The sequence below is a fragment of the Gopherus flavomarginatus genome, chromosome 16, assembly GCF_025201925.1.
Source record: "Gopherus flavomarginatus isolate rGopFla2 chromosome 16, rGopFla2.mat.asm, whole genome shotgun sequence".
Lineage (NCBI taxonomy): Eukaryota > Metazoa > Chordata > Testudines > Testudinidae > Gopherus > Gopherus flavomarginatus.
The window spans coordinates 2,488,579-2,504,755 of record NC_066632.1 but is presented as its reverse complement, the minus strand read 5'-3'; the positions used below and the strand labels follow the sequence as shown (position 1 = coordinate 2,504,755).

Below are 16,177 nucleotides of genomic sequence, written 5' to 3'. Positions count from 1 at the left end.
CCTTCTGAAAATCAGGCCATTTTTACTGAGGTGCCTAAATATGGATAATACAATAGCTGATAACCTCTTCAGCAGCAGTATATTGTAGGGGATGCTGCGCTCTGATGTCTTAATATTAAGTGGTGTTGCTGTGTCCTCAGAGATAATATTGAGCCCAAAGGCCCCAGCATCGTCCTAATGGATCCTGCACAACTGCAGGTGTGGGCTTTCCAATTAGATGGAGAAGTGAGGACCTGATCGCTCCTGGTCATTAAAGTTCCCATAGTGCTTTTCTCAAGTCAGAGTGCTTGTCCCAGCATCCTAGCCAAATTCCATCTTGGGTACTTTTATTCTGCCGCCCTAAAATTCTCCCTGCATCTTCATTTGGGTATGGAGTCTTCACTTACAAAACTGGGTGTGCTCTGACAGTGTGCTGTTCCTAATCGTCCTGCTGCTTCCCACCACTGAGAACTGCATTTCTGTGATAGATTTGTCCATAAAGAGCATGCGGTTTGTAGAACACTTTTGGCTCCTGAAGGATGAATGGCACTCATCTAAGAGGCTGCTACCTTCTAGTCATGAAAAATGTGGGAATTAGGAACTTGCTGTTTGGCTGAGGAATGACTTTTTAGCTGATGACAGGCAGTGGGTTTCTGAGGTCTAATTAGGCTGCAGTTTCTGGGCTGACTAAGGTGCCGGTATCCAGTTTTCCTGCTGTCAGGCTCTTAGCTGAAGTTCTGGCTAATTTTAAAGCCCCTGTTTTCTATAGCTGTTTGCAAAACCAAGAGTGAGAGTTTGGAAGCTTATCGCTAATTATCCATTATTGTTTTTTCCCAAGACATTAGAAAACATGCTGACCTCTGTGAGGAAGGGCAAAAAGATTGATGAGGAAGAAATCCCCCCTGCAGTTGCACTAGGGAAGAGCGGGAACTCCCAGCTGCCGTCCCCTTCTCCACTGACTTTGTCATCCCACAGCTCCGCACCCAACGGAAGGTTCAGTTTATCCAGCCATACTCCTCCACAGCCACCCACTGCAGCACCTCCACAGGGGCCCTCTGCGGCATCTCCCAAGCCACCACCTCCTGTGTCTCCCAAGCCGTCGCCTCCTGTACTTCCAAAGCCAGCCCTGTCCTTGCCCATCAGATCCCCGGAGACACCAGAGGAAAAACCTGTCCCTTTGGCGCTGTCGGGTAAGCATGGGGAGGGCCTTTTTATTCTCTCTCATCACAGAAGGTTGAGCTTATAAATTCCTGCTGATCTATGACCATGATGTTCCCCCAACCTTGCATCAGATGATTCTGAAGCACAAAGCACAATGGCTCTTTTCTCGGTCTCTCTGCAGGTTCTGAAAACTCCAGGACCCAGGCACTCCTACAGGACAGGCAGCGGGAGTACAAGCTAGCCGCATTGCACGCTAAACAGCAAGGCAACGTCGAGATGGCCAGTAAATACTACCGTGTCGCTAAGGTAGGTGCCTGCCAGCCAGAGCACTGTTCTGCCAGCCGGGCAGAGGCTTTGCTTTGGCCCTAGAAGTGACACTTTCAGTGGGTGCAACTAAGAAGTTGACCAGTTGGTGCTTAGAAGGCTGCTGGTAAACCACATCCACTGGTTCTGCGGCATGTTTGTGACTCTGTTTCACCTTGGCTAGTCTTATTCTGGGGCAGGCTTTTCCTTCAGTTCAGCTGTTCTGCTTCGTATGCGGAATTAAAATCAAACTCTACAAAAAAAGATCCTGAAAATTGCAGTTAATACAGATGCAGTTATTGTCTCCATAGGCCAGCTCAGGTGTGGCTTAAGAAACTATATTTCTCTGCTCCTATCTGTCCTCCACCTTTGGAGCATCCCTCTGTAATCAACATGAACCTGCACTGGTAGTATGGTTCACTTGCTGTAGCAGGAGGCTGGGAGCCCAGAGGCCTGGGTTCTGTTTCCGATTCTGGGGGGAGAATGTGGTCTAATAGTTAGAGCAGAACATTGGAAGCCAAGACTACTGTGTCCTAATTACAGCTCACTGTGAAACCTTGGGCAAATTGCACTGGTTTTTTCAGTTGTAAAATGGAGATAAATCCCACTTCACATGGGATGTACGAGGTTGGTTTGAGTGGTTTTGAGTGAAGTGTTTAAAGATCTTTTAAAGAAAGAGGTTACAAGTACTATTCTCCCTGGCTTGTGCCTTTCAGAGCTTTGATCCCATTCTAGAAGCTTTGGGGAAAGGTGAAACCGTGGATCTGGGACATCTGCCCCCACCTCCAGGTGAGAATTGGTACTCAGCTTTGCCAAACAGCCACGTCTGCTTTCTGGGGAGGTCCCACTGACTTCATTGATATGGCAATGGAGGCGCTGACTGAGTGGAGGAAAGTGCTAAAAGAACAAACACAGCAGTCATGATCTTTCTTTGCTAAGACAGGCCTACAAAGTTTTGCCTGTATAGCTCTGTCAGTCAGAGACGTGAAGAAATCTACCACCTTGACTTACATGGCTATGCCTGCAAAACCACCCGTTGACATGCAGCTGGACTGATAAGAGTCCCTACGTTGTCATTCGGGGAGGTGGATTGTACCAGCCAAAGCTTTCCTGATGCCAGTAAAGCTGCACTAGGGGGCTCTGGCAGTACAGCTCCACTGGCAGCTGTATCAGTAAAGCTTTTCTGGTGTAGACCAGCCCTTAGTGTCATCCAGTGGTTGGAGAGGGCCTGGAAGTCGGGACTCGTGGGTTCTGTTCCCAGTTCTGTCACTTACTCATTGCCTGGCCTTTAGAAGGGGACTCCACCACTCTGTGTCTCAATTGCTGTGTTTGTAAAGTGGGACTGGGAGGAAAGGGGAGGTTTTATTAAGTGTTTTGGGATCCTGGCGTGGAAGGTGCCAGAGAAAGACGGAATATCATCATTGCAGTGTACCATCTGGGTGCTGCTTCTTGTGAGGACTGGGTTGGCTGGGCCAGGTGGGAGAGGAGGAACCTGTCTACTTTCTGTCAATCTGGGTTGGGGGTTTTTTTTGTCCCCCCCAACTTTCTGCTTGTCACTTAAGATCATGAGAACGGCCGTACCGGGTCAGACCAAAGGTCCATCTAGCCCAGTATCCTGTCTAACGACAGTGGCCAATGCCAGGTGCCCCAGAGGGAGTGAACCTAACAGGCAATGATCAAGTGATCTCTCTCCTGCCATCCATCTCCACCCTCTGACAAACAGAGGCTAGGGACACCATTCCTTACCCAGCCTGGCTAATAGCCATTAATGGACGTAACCTCCATGAATTTATCCAGTCCTCTTTTAAACACTGTTATAGTCCTGGCCTTCACAATCTCCTCAGGTAAGGAGTTCCACAGGTTGACTGTGCGCTGTGTGAAAAAGAACTTCCTTTTATTTGTTTTAAACCTGCTGCCCATTAATTTCATTTGGTGACCCCTAGTTCGTGTATTAAAATCTTAAAAAATTACAATCTTATTTTCACAGACCAGCTGCCCAAGGAGCTGTTGTCCCCAGGTCTACAACAACAATCTGCTGTGTCGACAACCATGCCTTTAGCAAAATCAGCAGCCCCTGCTGCAGGTATGATCTCCAGAATGGTACCTTGGTACCTTAGCTGCCCCAGCGTGACTAGAGGTTGCTCATTATGCCGTGCAGCCGATCAACCCTGGAATTTCCATTAGACAGAATGGGAGCTGCCTGCTGTACTGCCTGTGTGGTGGTTGCTATGTATCTTGCCAACCTTGTTTTTGTTCCTAAGGACAGCAGACCCTCTCTGTAGTGAAAGGAAAAACCTGTCCAGAGAGTAAATGGGACTGGAGGGGAGGAGGTTTCTACCAGAAAATATTCTAGAGCCTTGCAGAGCTTGTGCTGCATGTTTGGGTAACAAGAAGAATCGTTGTGACACGGGGATGGGTGGGCGTGTGAGTTCTGGGGTGGGAACACGTTTGCTCCCTGATTGGCAGGGAACATCTCTTATTTATCGTCAGTGCTCAGGGAGGAGTCAGTGTTGCCGAGTGGATAGAGCACTGGACTAGGACTCAGAAGACCTGGGTTCTATTTCTGGCTCTACTGTTGGGTGACCACGGGCAAGTCATAGCCTGCTTTGTGCCTCAGTTTCCCCATCTGTAAAAAGGGGGGATAATTCTATGACTTCATATGTAAATCACTTTGAGATCTACTGATGACAACTAATGATGAGAGCTAGATATTCGAGGCAGCGGTTAGAAATGAGTTGGAAATGAAATGCTGAGTTGCCTTCTGTCACCACCTCAGCACGGGCTGGGGCAGAGTTACAGATTTTCGTTAAGGAGGGAGAAGCTGGAAAAGTAAACCCAGTAAACATATCATCCCTTTCTCCCCGCCCCTGCAGTAGAGCTCCCTGCACCCCCACGAGACATGTTGGAAGCCCTGCAGCAGAGGATGGAGCGGTACAAAACAGCCTCTGCTCAGGCCAAGAGTAAAGGAGATGACCGGAAGGCAAGAATGCATGAGCGCATTGTGAAGGTGAGAAAAGCGTGAAAGTCCTGTGGCCTACAGCTCTGAGTGGATCCTGGCTCCCCTCACCCCCACCAGATACCGTGCTGTATTAGAGCTCTACAGCAGGGCAGTATTCCTTCTGAGGCAATGTTATCTGCTGGCTGGGGATTCGATTGGTGGTTGCCTTCTCTTTGAGTCGATGCTGACCCCACTTGCCGGGAGCACAGTGCTTCTGGACGTGCCATCTTTTTGAGTGAGATTCTTCCCCACTCGTAGTCATTAGTCTTTAGTGCTTTCCTCAAAAGTTGGGGGGTACATTTTGGGTAACCGCATACTGCCTTGCCCCTGCAGTTTCATTTGGATCCATGATACATCACTTCAAGTAGCATAAATGTTTCTGTGCGCTATTAAACAGCTGCTCTGTTCCACCCCAGAGACTGCTGCATTTCAGTGATGAGTGAAAGATCCTTGTGCCGATCATCTTTATTCGTAAAATCCGTCAGTTTTGCTCAATATCTTCTTGAGGGCTGAGCATTAAAGCCTAGTGCAAATTGCCAGTATCTTGACAGAGAAATGGAGGGCTTAAAAAACCTGATCTTTTAGACTTAAGCAAAACCCAACCACGATGTGGAATCTAATCTGCCACTGATGGCATAATTCCAATGGATGTTAGAGTTAGCCAGGTTTCTTCTCTCATACCACACTCACTGCAGTAATGGGAGGAGAAACCCCTAACTGTTGCCATGGGGGTAAGATTCGAACTCCTCAGTAAAAAGATTCTGAGGCACAAGCTGGTTGTCTGACTCTTGATTAGTTGATGGGACACCCCCCCCTCTTGGCAGCTTGCATGGGGATTGTCTAAGTGTTTCCTTATGCTCCCCCCATCTGTCTGTATCCACCTGCTGCCTCTTGGCTATACTTAGTTTGTAAACTCTCTGGAGCAGGGACCACCTTTTTGTTCTGTTTGTACAGTACCTAGCACAACGGGATCCTTGCCCACACTGGGGCTTATAGGTGCTACCCTAGTGCAAATAATAAGGCATATGGCATGCCTGTGAGGCACCATGGCAGAGGTGCTCAGTCCTGATTTCTCTTTCAGCAATATCAAGAGGCCGTCCGAGCTCACAAAGCAGGGAAAACTGTGGATTTTGCTGAGCTGCCTGTTCCACCAGGTATTTTCTGGTTTTAGTTTGGTACCGTGTAGAACAGCAGAGGACACTCTTCACTCATGGTTTTTTAAAACTTCCATATGCGTGAATTTCACTCAGGAATAGCAGCTTTGGAGACCTCTCTGTTTACAACACATACAGCATTGGCAGTAACAGGGCACATTTCTACACTCCATCCCCACCAATGTCTCTGAGCCCTGCCCTGGAAGGACCTTTCCCCTAGGAGCAAGAGGGAATTTCAGTCTCCTTTCTGTGGTCCTTGGCATTTCTTCTGAGATCGCCCCCTTGGTCCCTGCAGTTCTGTTACCTAGCACGGTTCACTCACCGGGTTTGAATGGCATTATCACTCAAGTAGCTAGATTTGGAATCTTCCTACCTCTTTGGGGAGCTCAGGTATGCAGCAGCTCTCTATAGTAGTTTCATCAGTTTCGATCTCCTCTTTAGACTTGCCATCTCTTTGGCAGGCTTCCCACCCATCCATGGCATGGAGGCTTCATCAGGAGACCAAAGCATCATGGGAGTCCTGGAAACCGCTATGAAACTAGCCAATCAGGAAGACCGAGAGAATGATGAGGAAGATGACAATGTGGAGGGGAGGAAAAAGGTCAGGTGCTGCTAACCTGGGAGCCTGTTCCGCTGGGCACAAGATGGCTCAGTTAAAACCAATGCTGACTTGTATTAACTGATTATCAGGGGTGGGACCAGTTTGTACAGAACCCCATTCATTTGTGCTATGGAACTTTTTTCTGTATGGAAACTGGATACAGGTCACTTGCAGGTTTAAATTAGCATAAAAGGTGGATTCTCTGTAACTTGAAGATTTTAAACCATGCTTTGAGGACTTCAGCAACTCAGCTACAGGTTAGGGGTCTATTACAGGATTAGGTAGGTAAGATTCTGTGCTCTGCAATGTGTGGGAAGTCAGACCAGATGATCACGATGGTTCCTTGAAGTCCTTTGGGTCTGTGTTTGGGTTGAATTTTATAGTGCTGGCTAACGTTGGCTTTTTGCCTCTCCATTTGTTTCAATTCCCACCTTGCCTGAGTCCCAGAGTTCAGAAATGTCACGTTCTGTTGTAAGAAAAATAGCTTCACATATTTTTCTGATTGTTAATTACAGCCGGGCTCCCGCCCTGCGCTGTCAAAGCCAGCCGCCTCATCCCAGCCCAAGCTGGTTCCACGTGTATCTTCGGGAGGTACCCCTGCAGCAGCAAATCCTGCTGGGACTGGCAAATCCACCGCAAAAGCAACCACAAAAGGTACTTGCACTTTCCAGCTCACAGAAACGTTCCATCTTTATCAAGGCCGATGCTGTAAGAAGTGGCCAGGCTGCGTTCAGGGCCACGCTATCCTATATGCTGATCTGTGGTGCTGGTGCCTGCTACGGTTCTCTGGATGGAATGGTTCCCTTGTCTGACTCGGTGCCTGTGGTGTAGTCAGGAGGCCAGGCCAGGATTTAGGGAGAGCATGCATGATGACATTAGGCAGGAAAGGCTAGGAACCAGAGAGGACTGTAGGGTCTGATGAGCCCGGTATTTTGAATACACCAACATTCCCAGCTTCCCTTTCCAGCTCGGACTACCCATAGCATGAGGTCCTGACAGCCACCCCCGATGTGACTATCTTCTTTCTCTTCCTCCCGGCAGCCCAACAGCAGCTGGCTTTCCTGGAGGGCAGGAAAAAACAACTGATGCAGGCGGCGCTTCGAGCCAAACAGAAGAATGACATTGAGGGAGCGAAGCTATTCCTGCGTCAGGCCAAGGGACTTGACCCCATGATCGAGGCGTCCCAGGGTGGGCTTCCTGTCGACATAACCAAAGTAAGGAGGTCCCTGCAGTGCATTTAATTTGAGACCAATCCACGGCATGAGAAATACTGGTCTCTGCATCTCCCATTCAGTTGTTAAAGATTCCTGGCCTTTTCAAAAGCCCAGAAGGCCTGGGTAATTCTATTCTGCCTCTTTCAATTCCAAATGCGTTTATTATGGCATGTTTCACTCTCTCTCCTACCATGTTGTGCACCATTGCTGTGTGCTAGTTAGACAACTGATACTTCCCACCCCAGAAGTGACTGCATTTTAGCGCTGGGCATTATGATCCTCACAGACAGCATCTGTCACTGTTAAAATTTGTAAAGTTCTCTGGGGATCCTGCATAACAAAAAGATAAATGGTTTTGCTGCTTATACTGTAATGATAATCCGTCTCTAAAACTAGCCACTACATGAATATTCATAGCTATGTGTGTTGCCTGAATTCAGGAGTATTGAATGCACAAGCTCCTGAACTTAAATATAACTGGAGCTGTGTTACATACTGAACACTGGAATACCCCGCCCCCTGCACTTGCTTTCGGAGTGCTGACATCTCTGCCTGTATCAGAAGATATGTCTAATGGTTAGATTAGGGGGTGAGCATTCAAGTCTCCTGGATTCTATTCCAAGCTCTGAGAGGGGAGTTGGGTCTAGTGCTTAGAGCAGGAGAGTGGAAGTCAGTACTCCTGGGTTCGGGTTCTGATACTGACCTATTGTGGGACTTTGGAAATGGAGATGCAAAGATGAAGTGACTTGTCCAGTTTGCAAAGTGGGGATAATCTCTGCCTTCCAGGGGCTGTGAGGCTTGATAAGATAATGAAGGGTTTTGAGCGCCTCGGTTGGAAGATGTGGTCCAGCATGGGCAATTCCTTACTCCAGGACTGACTTCTGCAGATGAGTGTGTGTAGGTGAAAATCTCTTCCCTTGAAACCGCAGGTCACTGTCATGCCTCACTTCTGTTTCAGGTGCCTCAAGCCCCAGTGGACAAGGAGGATTTCATGCTTGTGCAGCGTCGTGGGGTCAGCATCTCCCCAGAGGCTGCCAGCCAGTACATGGAGTTCATGAAGCTGATGAGGCAGCAGCACGAGGTGGGAGATGCAGTAGGAAGAGAGCGTTCGGCTGGGCTTTCAGAGGCTTAGAATCTCCTGGGAAGCTCTTCAGAAGAGCAGTGATGGCAGCGGATTCCTCAGGGACTGGAGCTTTTCTGCCTAGGCTTAAGTGAAGTTTCTTGCCCTTCTTAGTCTAGGAGGAGATTCTGCCAGCTGTGATCCCAGGAGCGTTAGGGTCACACCTGCTGCAGCGTCTTGTTAAGTCAAACTTGCTCTGCCCCTTCTGGAGTCCTCCTTCTCTGCAAAGGATTGTGGAATTTTGGGGGGCGTAGCAAGAAAACACAGGTGTCTATTAGTTCCTAGATTAAGAACTGCTGATCCTAGGCATTAGGCAGGGGACTGAGGGAGACTCCAGTTTTGTTTAGCAGACGTGTATTGCTGTGGTGTGTGGTGGCAGGAATGCCGTCCTGATGGCAGTGTACTGGGTGGATTGTAAAGGTCTGTATGAAGGAGAAAGGATAACTTGGGAGACAGGACTCAGGGGTTCTATTTCTCCGCTGAGCGACCTTCCCTTTTCCGTCTCAGTGGCTCCATTTGTAATTGTGAATGAGAATACTTCTTCCACAGGAGGCTGTGTCTGTGTGTTAGTGACGTGCTGCAGATCCTTGGATGGAAGGCGCCAGAGGAGGGCAGATTGTAGTAACTTTCTCTCTCATGTTTTTGTCCCAGATGTGTTTGAATTACTCCAAGCAGTTCACTCACCTAGGGAATATCGCCGAAACAACCAAGTAAGTGTCAGCGAGAGTGCTTTCTCTCCCTCTTTCCCTCAGGCCCCTTTCCTTGTGTTGGTTGTACACACCATGACGCTGCTGCAGAATTACCTAGGGTGTCCTTCCTGGTTGCTTCCATCCGGGAAGTCATGCGTTTCCTTTCTGAAATGTGGCTGTGTTGGGGGCTCTACTGGATGTTCTGCCTTTCAGATGAGATGCTAAGCAGGGGTCCTGACTGCTCATGGGTTAATGATCCTATGGCATTTTTCCCAGCCCCAGTGTCCTGGCTAAATTCCAGCATAGGTAATTCCATACTGCCTGCCTAAAATTCCTGGCACACAGGACACCTCACTGTGCAGTGTTGTTTAACAGCACACACCAGCTTCTGTTCTCTACTCCAGAGGTGGCTGCATTTCAGAGGTGGGTGAAATACTTAAAAGCATTGCAACTTCTGAAGCATTTGATGAAGGGTGCTATATTAAATATAGAAAGTGTTTGTAGTGATCATATGAAACTGGTAACCCCATGTCTCCAGTTTCTCTCTCCGTCCTAGAAGGTGCTTTCGCTAAATTCAACAATCTATCTTCCACTCTCCATCCTGAGTCAAAGCTAAGACTGCAAATTAAGATTGCCTTGGCCCAAATGGGTCCAGTTTGCTCCACATCTGTTGGATGTAGGCTCATGGTGTGAATTTGTGAGATAGGAACTGATTCAATGGGTCAGGCACACAGAGATACCGTCAGCAAGGACAGAGGCCAACAATACCAGATATTTATGTGATGTGCACAATGTATGTTACAAAATAAAACAATTAGGGTATTTTTTAGTGTCACTCATGGGAAGTTTTGAGATTACAGTTCAGATTTTAATAAATAGAAGGAGAGAGAAATTGTGGGTATGTCCACACTGCGATCCTGAGGTGTGATTGCAGCTCTCCAGGCGTACCCAAGGTATCTTTGACCTTGGGTATGTACTCCGACAACGAGCCCATGTAACCACCTGTGCTGCTAAACTGCCACTGTTCTAGCTAGGCATACAGGAGCTGCAGTCAAGCCTCCTGATTGTAGTGGAGACATACCCAAAGCCACAGACAAGAGGGGCAATGTGATAGGCCATCTCCTGCAATCTGTAGTGAGATGGAGAGTGAACAGTGCAGGAATGCTCTTCCAGGCAGCAGGAGCTGCAGGCTTGAAGGTTCTTGCACTGGTCTGAGAGCAGAGTGCAGAATAACAGGTAAGCTACAAAAGACTCCATGAGAGTAAACTCCTGGCTCAGTTTAGCCCTTCCCTCTGCAGGTTTGAGAAGATGGCAGAGGATTGCAAGAAGAACATGGAAATCTTAAAGCAAGCCCATGCCAAAGGCTTCCCATTGCCCAAGTACCACTATGAGCAGAGGACCTTCAGTGTGGTCAAGTAGGTTAATTTGATGCCAGTTGCTTCCTGCTCCTTTCATTCCAGCCATGCTATCCCTCATTGCAGGGTGGGAGAAGGTAACCAAGACCTTTCCGGTGCTGATATGTCTGGCCCTCCACTGGGGGCAGCTTCCCGTGGCCTTGCTTTCGGGGGAGCTCTTCTGTACACTGGAGCGTACATATTGACCTCTGCCTCCCAGTCGGTGTGGAGTCCTCCCTCCCACTCTAGTCTCAGGAACTGAATAATTGGTTTGAGTTCTGTCATGATCTGGTGTGTGCGTGAGGTGGAGATGGCGGCCTACAGCAGTTGGAGTGGATAGGGCTGTTGTATGTTTCACCCATGGCTAACCCTGTGTGCCGTCTTGGAGCCATACTCTATAGTCAATTAAACACAATATTTGTTAAAACTGAGATCGATACAGCCCACTCTGTGCCTGTTTCCCCATCACCAAAATGGGGATAATACGTTGCAATTCTTGGATGGAAGGTGGTATAAATGCAGCATTTGATCATTTCTATGGAAAGGTTGTCCTGGCAGATATATTTTTCCTGGTATAGTTGAGACATACCTGTGTTGGTCCGCTGTATGCAAGCCCAGGAAATGTCAACCTACAGCACCTGCAGAGGGCACTGCAGAGCATACCAACCCCCTTCCCCCCCCGCCCCTCCCTGTTCCTGTCCCCCGTCCCCAAGTCACTACTTGGCTGGCTGGAGAAGGTAGGAATTATTTGATGTTTAACCTTCTTTCTGCCTTATTCTTGAAGGATCTTTCCTGAGCTGAACAGCAACGATATGGTTCTTACTATAGTGAAAGGGATCAACCTCCCAGCTCCTCCAGGTAAAACAGCAGTTGGCTCTTATTAGCAAAGGAGGGGGTGAAGGGGATGTGTCTCATTACTGCTATGCGAAATAACCATAAGCAGAGGTGCTGAGTGGTGGTTTCGCTGTGCAGTGGGAATTATCTGTTCTGCTAATGCGGTGACTGATTGGAGCAGGTGAAGAGCCCCAGGCACTGGGACTGCTGCTGAGTGGGGTATCAACCAAAGGGGGTGGCCTAGGTGCAGTGGGAGCATGGGGCTTTGTCTGACGACATTGTTGGTGGGGCGGGATGTTGCTACAGTGTCTGCTCCAGCTCTTGGACTCCCACGCTTTTTAATTACCTTTTGTTAAAATGCCCCAGAGACTGTTGGTCAGAGCACCAGCAATTGTCACTGGTGCTTTTCCCTGCTCTTCTCATATGGGATCCCCTTGTGGACTGGTAGGTGCATCAAAAATTGTGTGTCTGAAACACGGTTATGCAGAGCTGTCCCAATAAGGAGAAGAACCCCACTGCGAGTGGGGCTCAGATGATTAGAATATGGGAATAAAAGTCAGGAAAAACGAGTTCCGGCCCAGTCTCTGCCACTGATCGTGTGACCTTGGGCAAGTCAGTTAGCCTCTGTGCCTCAATTTCCCCATGTGTAAAATAGGGATAATAGCACCTAGTTCTTGGGGAAGAACTTAATTGTTTACATTGTTGTTGTGGCCATGTGGGTTCCAGGATATTAGACAGCTAAAGGCAGGTAAGGTGATACCATTTATTGGACTAATTTCTATTGGTGAGAGAGACAAGCTTTCGTGCTTACAGAGCACTCTTGTCTGTGTAGCTCAAAAGCTTGTTTCTTTCACCAGCAGAATTTGGTTCAGTAAGAGATATTATCTCACCCACCTTGTCTCTTTAATTTAATTTATTAATGTTTCTTATAAACTTTGAGATCCTGGAATGAAAATTGCTATGGAAATGCAAAGTTGCAATTTATGAGGAACTTAAGTGCTGCAGAAGATTTACTGTCTCCATAGTCCCCATATTTTCAGCCTCAGTTGGAAATAACTCTCCCCTGCAGCAACTCTCTCTCTATTCGTCTAGGTACTTACCTAGTACTAAGTACTCGTGTAGATACTACTCCATCACCCTAATAGCTGAGTGTCTCACAGATGTTGTTTATTATCACAACACCCCTTGGAGGTAGATCGGTATTTATATCCCCATTTTACAGAGGGGGAACTGAGACACCCAGAGGTTATGTGACTTGCACAAGGTCACACGGGATGTCTGTGGCAGAGCCACACACTGAAGCTATTTCTCCTGAGGCCCAGTCCTTAATCCTGCTGAAGAGTGTTGGCTCAGGTTAACTGTTAATGAAATGTATCCAGTCATTAGCAGAGGAGGAACAAAGTGGGATATGGGACTCTAGGAGGGTATCAGACAAAAATAACACCAAAATATGATCAAATAGGAATAGCGGGGCATGAGGTAGATGGTGGTAACTGTGAATGTGTGGGAAGAAATGAGCAGAACGTGAGAATGCACAGATCTAGGATGGATTATAGACCCTCTCAAGAGTGAAAGTGTTCAAGCTGGTTGGGAAATGGTTTTTTTTCCCCCAACAGAAAATTTATTTTTTGTGGGAAAATTTGAAAACTACAAAATTTCTATTCAGGAATGCTGCCTTATGGGAGTTGTCGTTTGGGTACCTTGTGCTCCCATTCTCCTACAGACTGGGCTCCCTGGTTCATGTGCATCCGCCATGGTGCACCCCCTCCCCAGTTGGAGAGGGGAGTCAGTACATCCTGGGAGTCCCTGACTATAGTGCATCATGGAAGATGTTGTCCAGCCCGGGAGCTTGGCTAGTAGAGGAGAATGGGGACATGAACTACATGTCCCATGTGGCAGCGTGGCAAATTATCAAAACAGAAATACTTTGCTTTGGGGGCATTTGGGGTTTTTGCAGAAAAGCCAAAACTTTCTGTGGAAATTGGATACTTCTTGTGAAAAATATCTTTGAATCGAAACCTGACTTTTCCATCACAGAAGAGTTTTGACAGTTTTCAGCCAGTTCTAGAAAAAGAATTTGTCTTCAGTGTAGGCTGGAACCTTCTGTCTTAAACAACCATTTCGACTATCCCAGACGTCTCCAGTACAAATTAATCTGCCCTTTGGTTAAAAAGCTCTCTTCCCCCAGATAGATAGCTTCAGGGGGGATTGCTCACTCCCAGTGACCCCAGCGGAATCCTTGGATTTTTATCTCATGTTGCATATTAGGTCTTCTCCTTTAAGCTGTAAACTGGTGGGTTTTTTGTATTTTAAGGTGTGACTCCCAATGACCTGGATGCCTTTGTACGCTTTGAGTTTCCATACCCCAACGCGGTGAGTTTTGAATGCTGCTCGGTGACATTCCCAGGCTTCAGTTGGGAAGGCTCAGTTCTCACCCTCTCTTGTGTCTTGTGTTGTAGGAGGAAGCTCAAAAAGATAGGACCAACGTGATCAAAAACACAGATTCACCGGGTAGGTTCCCGTCTGGAGTTATGGATGCGTGTGTGTGCGTTTGTGCTGGGAGGAGGGTTCCCTTGCGTTAGCATTTCATTTCTGAAGACTAGAGCACTGGCCTTAAGGTGATCTGCATGTGGAATGAGCCAAGGTGACAATACACCCCATATGTGATCGGACAGTCTCTGCTCAAGAGAGTTGCAGAGCAGGAATAGAAATGGATGGGACAGGTCAAGACTGGTTCCGCAATGAAGCACTTAGATACTGCAGGGATCCTGGATAAACAGCGTTGCAGGTGCACGTCAGTCTTCTATCTGGGGACTTGGGACTAGGAGAGCAGAGAGGAGCAGGTCAGGATTGAGGGACAGTCGCTAAACTGTGTGTGAGGAGCTCACGGGCTGGAAAAGTGGGGAGCCAGCAGGTTGGGACTGAGAGGCATCAGCAGGGCTGTGTGTGTGGGGAGCCCAGGACTGGTGTATTAGGGTGGGGTGGGTGGTTGGTAAAGGGACAAGATTTCACTGTGGTGGCAGAGCTGTGTGGGCAAGGACCACACAGTCTGTGCCCCCTCGGTGCATTGCTGGATCTGTTTTTAGTCCCTCTCCTGGCAGCATCACAATTTCCTCTTGCCTGACTTGGAAACTCTTTCTGTGAAATACGTTCTGCTTGAGGTTGAAAGACCGAGAGGCTGTAATCTCCAGTGACACGCTAGCTGGTGCCTCGAGGTCTTTCTCCCCAAGATTGTGAGAGGTGATGGCTGTAGTGGCTAAAGCAGGGGACGGGGAACCAGGACTTCTGGGTTCTGTTCCCAGCTCTGCTGCTGATTCTGTGATACCTGGGGGGCAGATCACTTCACCACACCGTTTCCTTTTCTCCAGCTATAAAATGGAGCAGGTGGAGGGCTTTGTGTTGAGGCATAATGAACTGCAAAGTGCACTGAGATCCCAAGGCGAAAATCATTGCAGCTGCACAAAGTGTTCCCTGCTAATCCTGTTCCTGGCTTCATGTCTTGCCCAGGGATGCAGTTGATGGCTCTTCTCTTGGTGTGTAATCCTCATGCTAATACCATGATTTGCTGCTGTTCCCTTGCCAGAATTCAAAGAGCAGTTCAAGCTGTATATTAATCGGGGCCACCGAGGGCTCAAGAGAGTCTTTCAGACCAAAGGCCTCAAGTTTGAAGTTGTCCACAAAGGGTGAGTGAGATGCGAGGCTGGGGGCACTGGAGGGCAGGTTTAAATGTCATCCGCAGAAGCTAGAGGGAACCTTCCTTATGACACTCTTGATATGGCCTGGGGTGGAAAACTCATGAATATTGGGGGCAGGCAGAAGGTCCGTTGCAGCGTTCAAAGGTGAAATAAACAACGGCTGTTGGGCGTCACTGCTTATTAACAGCTTCACTGTCACTAACAGTCGGTCTTCTGCTGAAATCAAAACCTGCAGTCCTGTGAGATGGACCAAGTGTGCACATCTCCATGTCCCCGGAGTGCTGGTCAGCAGGTTATTGTTACCTTGCGTAGCAAAGGAATAGCGCCTACTCTCTGCCCTGCTGGGAAGCGCTCTGTGCTGCCAGGCAGAGAGCTGGGCTCATTCCCTGCCTGTGTCCCACCCCTGTGTTGGGAGCATCGCAGAGGTAGCCTGCTTGGGGAGGAGAACAGTTTGTCACACAGGGTATGTCTTTGCTGCAAGTGCATACCCACGTGGGAGCCCACCGGGGCCCCTGACTGCGTACTCAAGTGATTAGCCCAGGCTGAAGCCTGTGCCACCGCGTTTTCACTGACGCTGTTATCTGTGCTAGCTGAATTAAAGCTAGCACTTGGCTGTGCCTGTGTGTGTGACAGTCACACCTAGGGTGACCAGATGTCCCAATTTTATAGGGACAGTCCTGATTTTTGGGTCTTTTTCTTACATAGGCTCCTATTAACCCCCACCCCCATCCCGATTTTTTCACACTTGCTATCTGGTCACACCTCCCCTTGCACTGTAGCGTAACGGTGCCACTCACTAGGCCACTTAAGAAGCAGCAGTGAATGTGTGTCCCTCCTTAGCTGGAAGGATAGTGGTCATGGTCGAGGAGAGGGTTTGCTGGGTTATCAGGGCTCTGACAAGGGAGGAGGGGAGAGGACTTGTGAGTGGAGGGCTGTGAGAGTCTAGGAGACAGAGAGGCTGCATGAAGCGTTGACACTGGTACATAGGAAACTGCCCTGGGAGACAGAGGTTTGGGACTGAGCTGAGAGGAGCAG

The 16,177-nt window shown here is 48.4% G+C and overlaps 1 protein-coding gene across 3 annotated transcripts in view; it reads left to right on the top strand.

Moving 5' to 3' along the window:
• CC2D1A (coiled-coil and C2 domain containing 1A) overlaps window positions 1-16,177 on the top strand; it is a 35,268-nt gene that overhangs the window by 7,487 nt on the left and 11,604 nt on the right. For all 3 annotated transcript variants that reach the window (XM_050925136.1, XM_050925135.1, XM_050925137.1), the window contains 16 exons: window positions 818-1,169; window positions 1,322-1,446; window positions 2,160-2,232; window positions 3,431-3,526; window positions 4,317-4,450; window positions 5,523-5,595; window positions 6,057-6,196; window positions 6,712-6,850; window positions 7,238-7,410; window positions 8,369-8,491; window positions 9,182-9,240; window positions 10,518-10,634; window positions 11,398-11,471; window positions 13,762-13,820; window positions 13,907-13,958; window positions 15,031-15,130. In XM_050925136.1, the coding sequence (XP_050781093.1) occupies window positions 818-1,169; window positions 1,322-1,446; window positions 2,160-2,232; window positions 3,431-3,526; window positions 4,317-4,450; window positions 5,523-5,595; window positions 6,057-6,196; window positions 6,712-6,850; window positions 7,238-7,410; window positions 8,369-8,491; window positions 9,182-9,240; window positions 10,518-10,634; window positions 11,398-11,471; window positions 13,762-13,820; window positions 13,907-13,958; window positions 15,031-15,130 (1,889 nt within the window). The remainder of the gene's footprint in view (window positions 1-817; window positions 1,170-1,321; window positions 1,447-2,159; window positions 2,233-3,430; window positions 3,527-4,316; window positions 4,451-5,522; window positions 5,596-6,056; window positions 6,197-6,711; window positions 6,851-7,237; window positions 7,411-8,368; window positions 8,492-9,181; window positions 9,241-10,517; window positions 10,635-11,397; window positions 11,472-13,761; window positions 13,821-13,906; window positions 13,959-15,030; window positions 15,131-16,177) is intronic.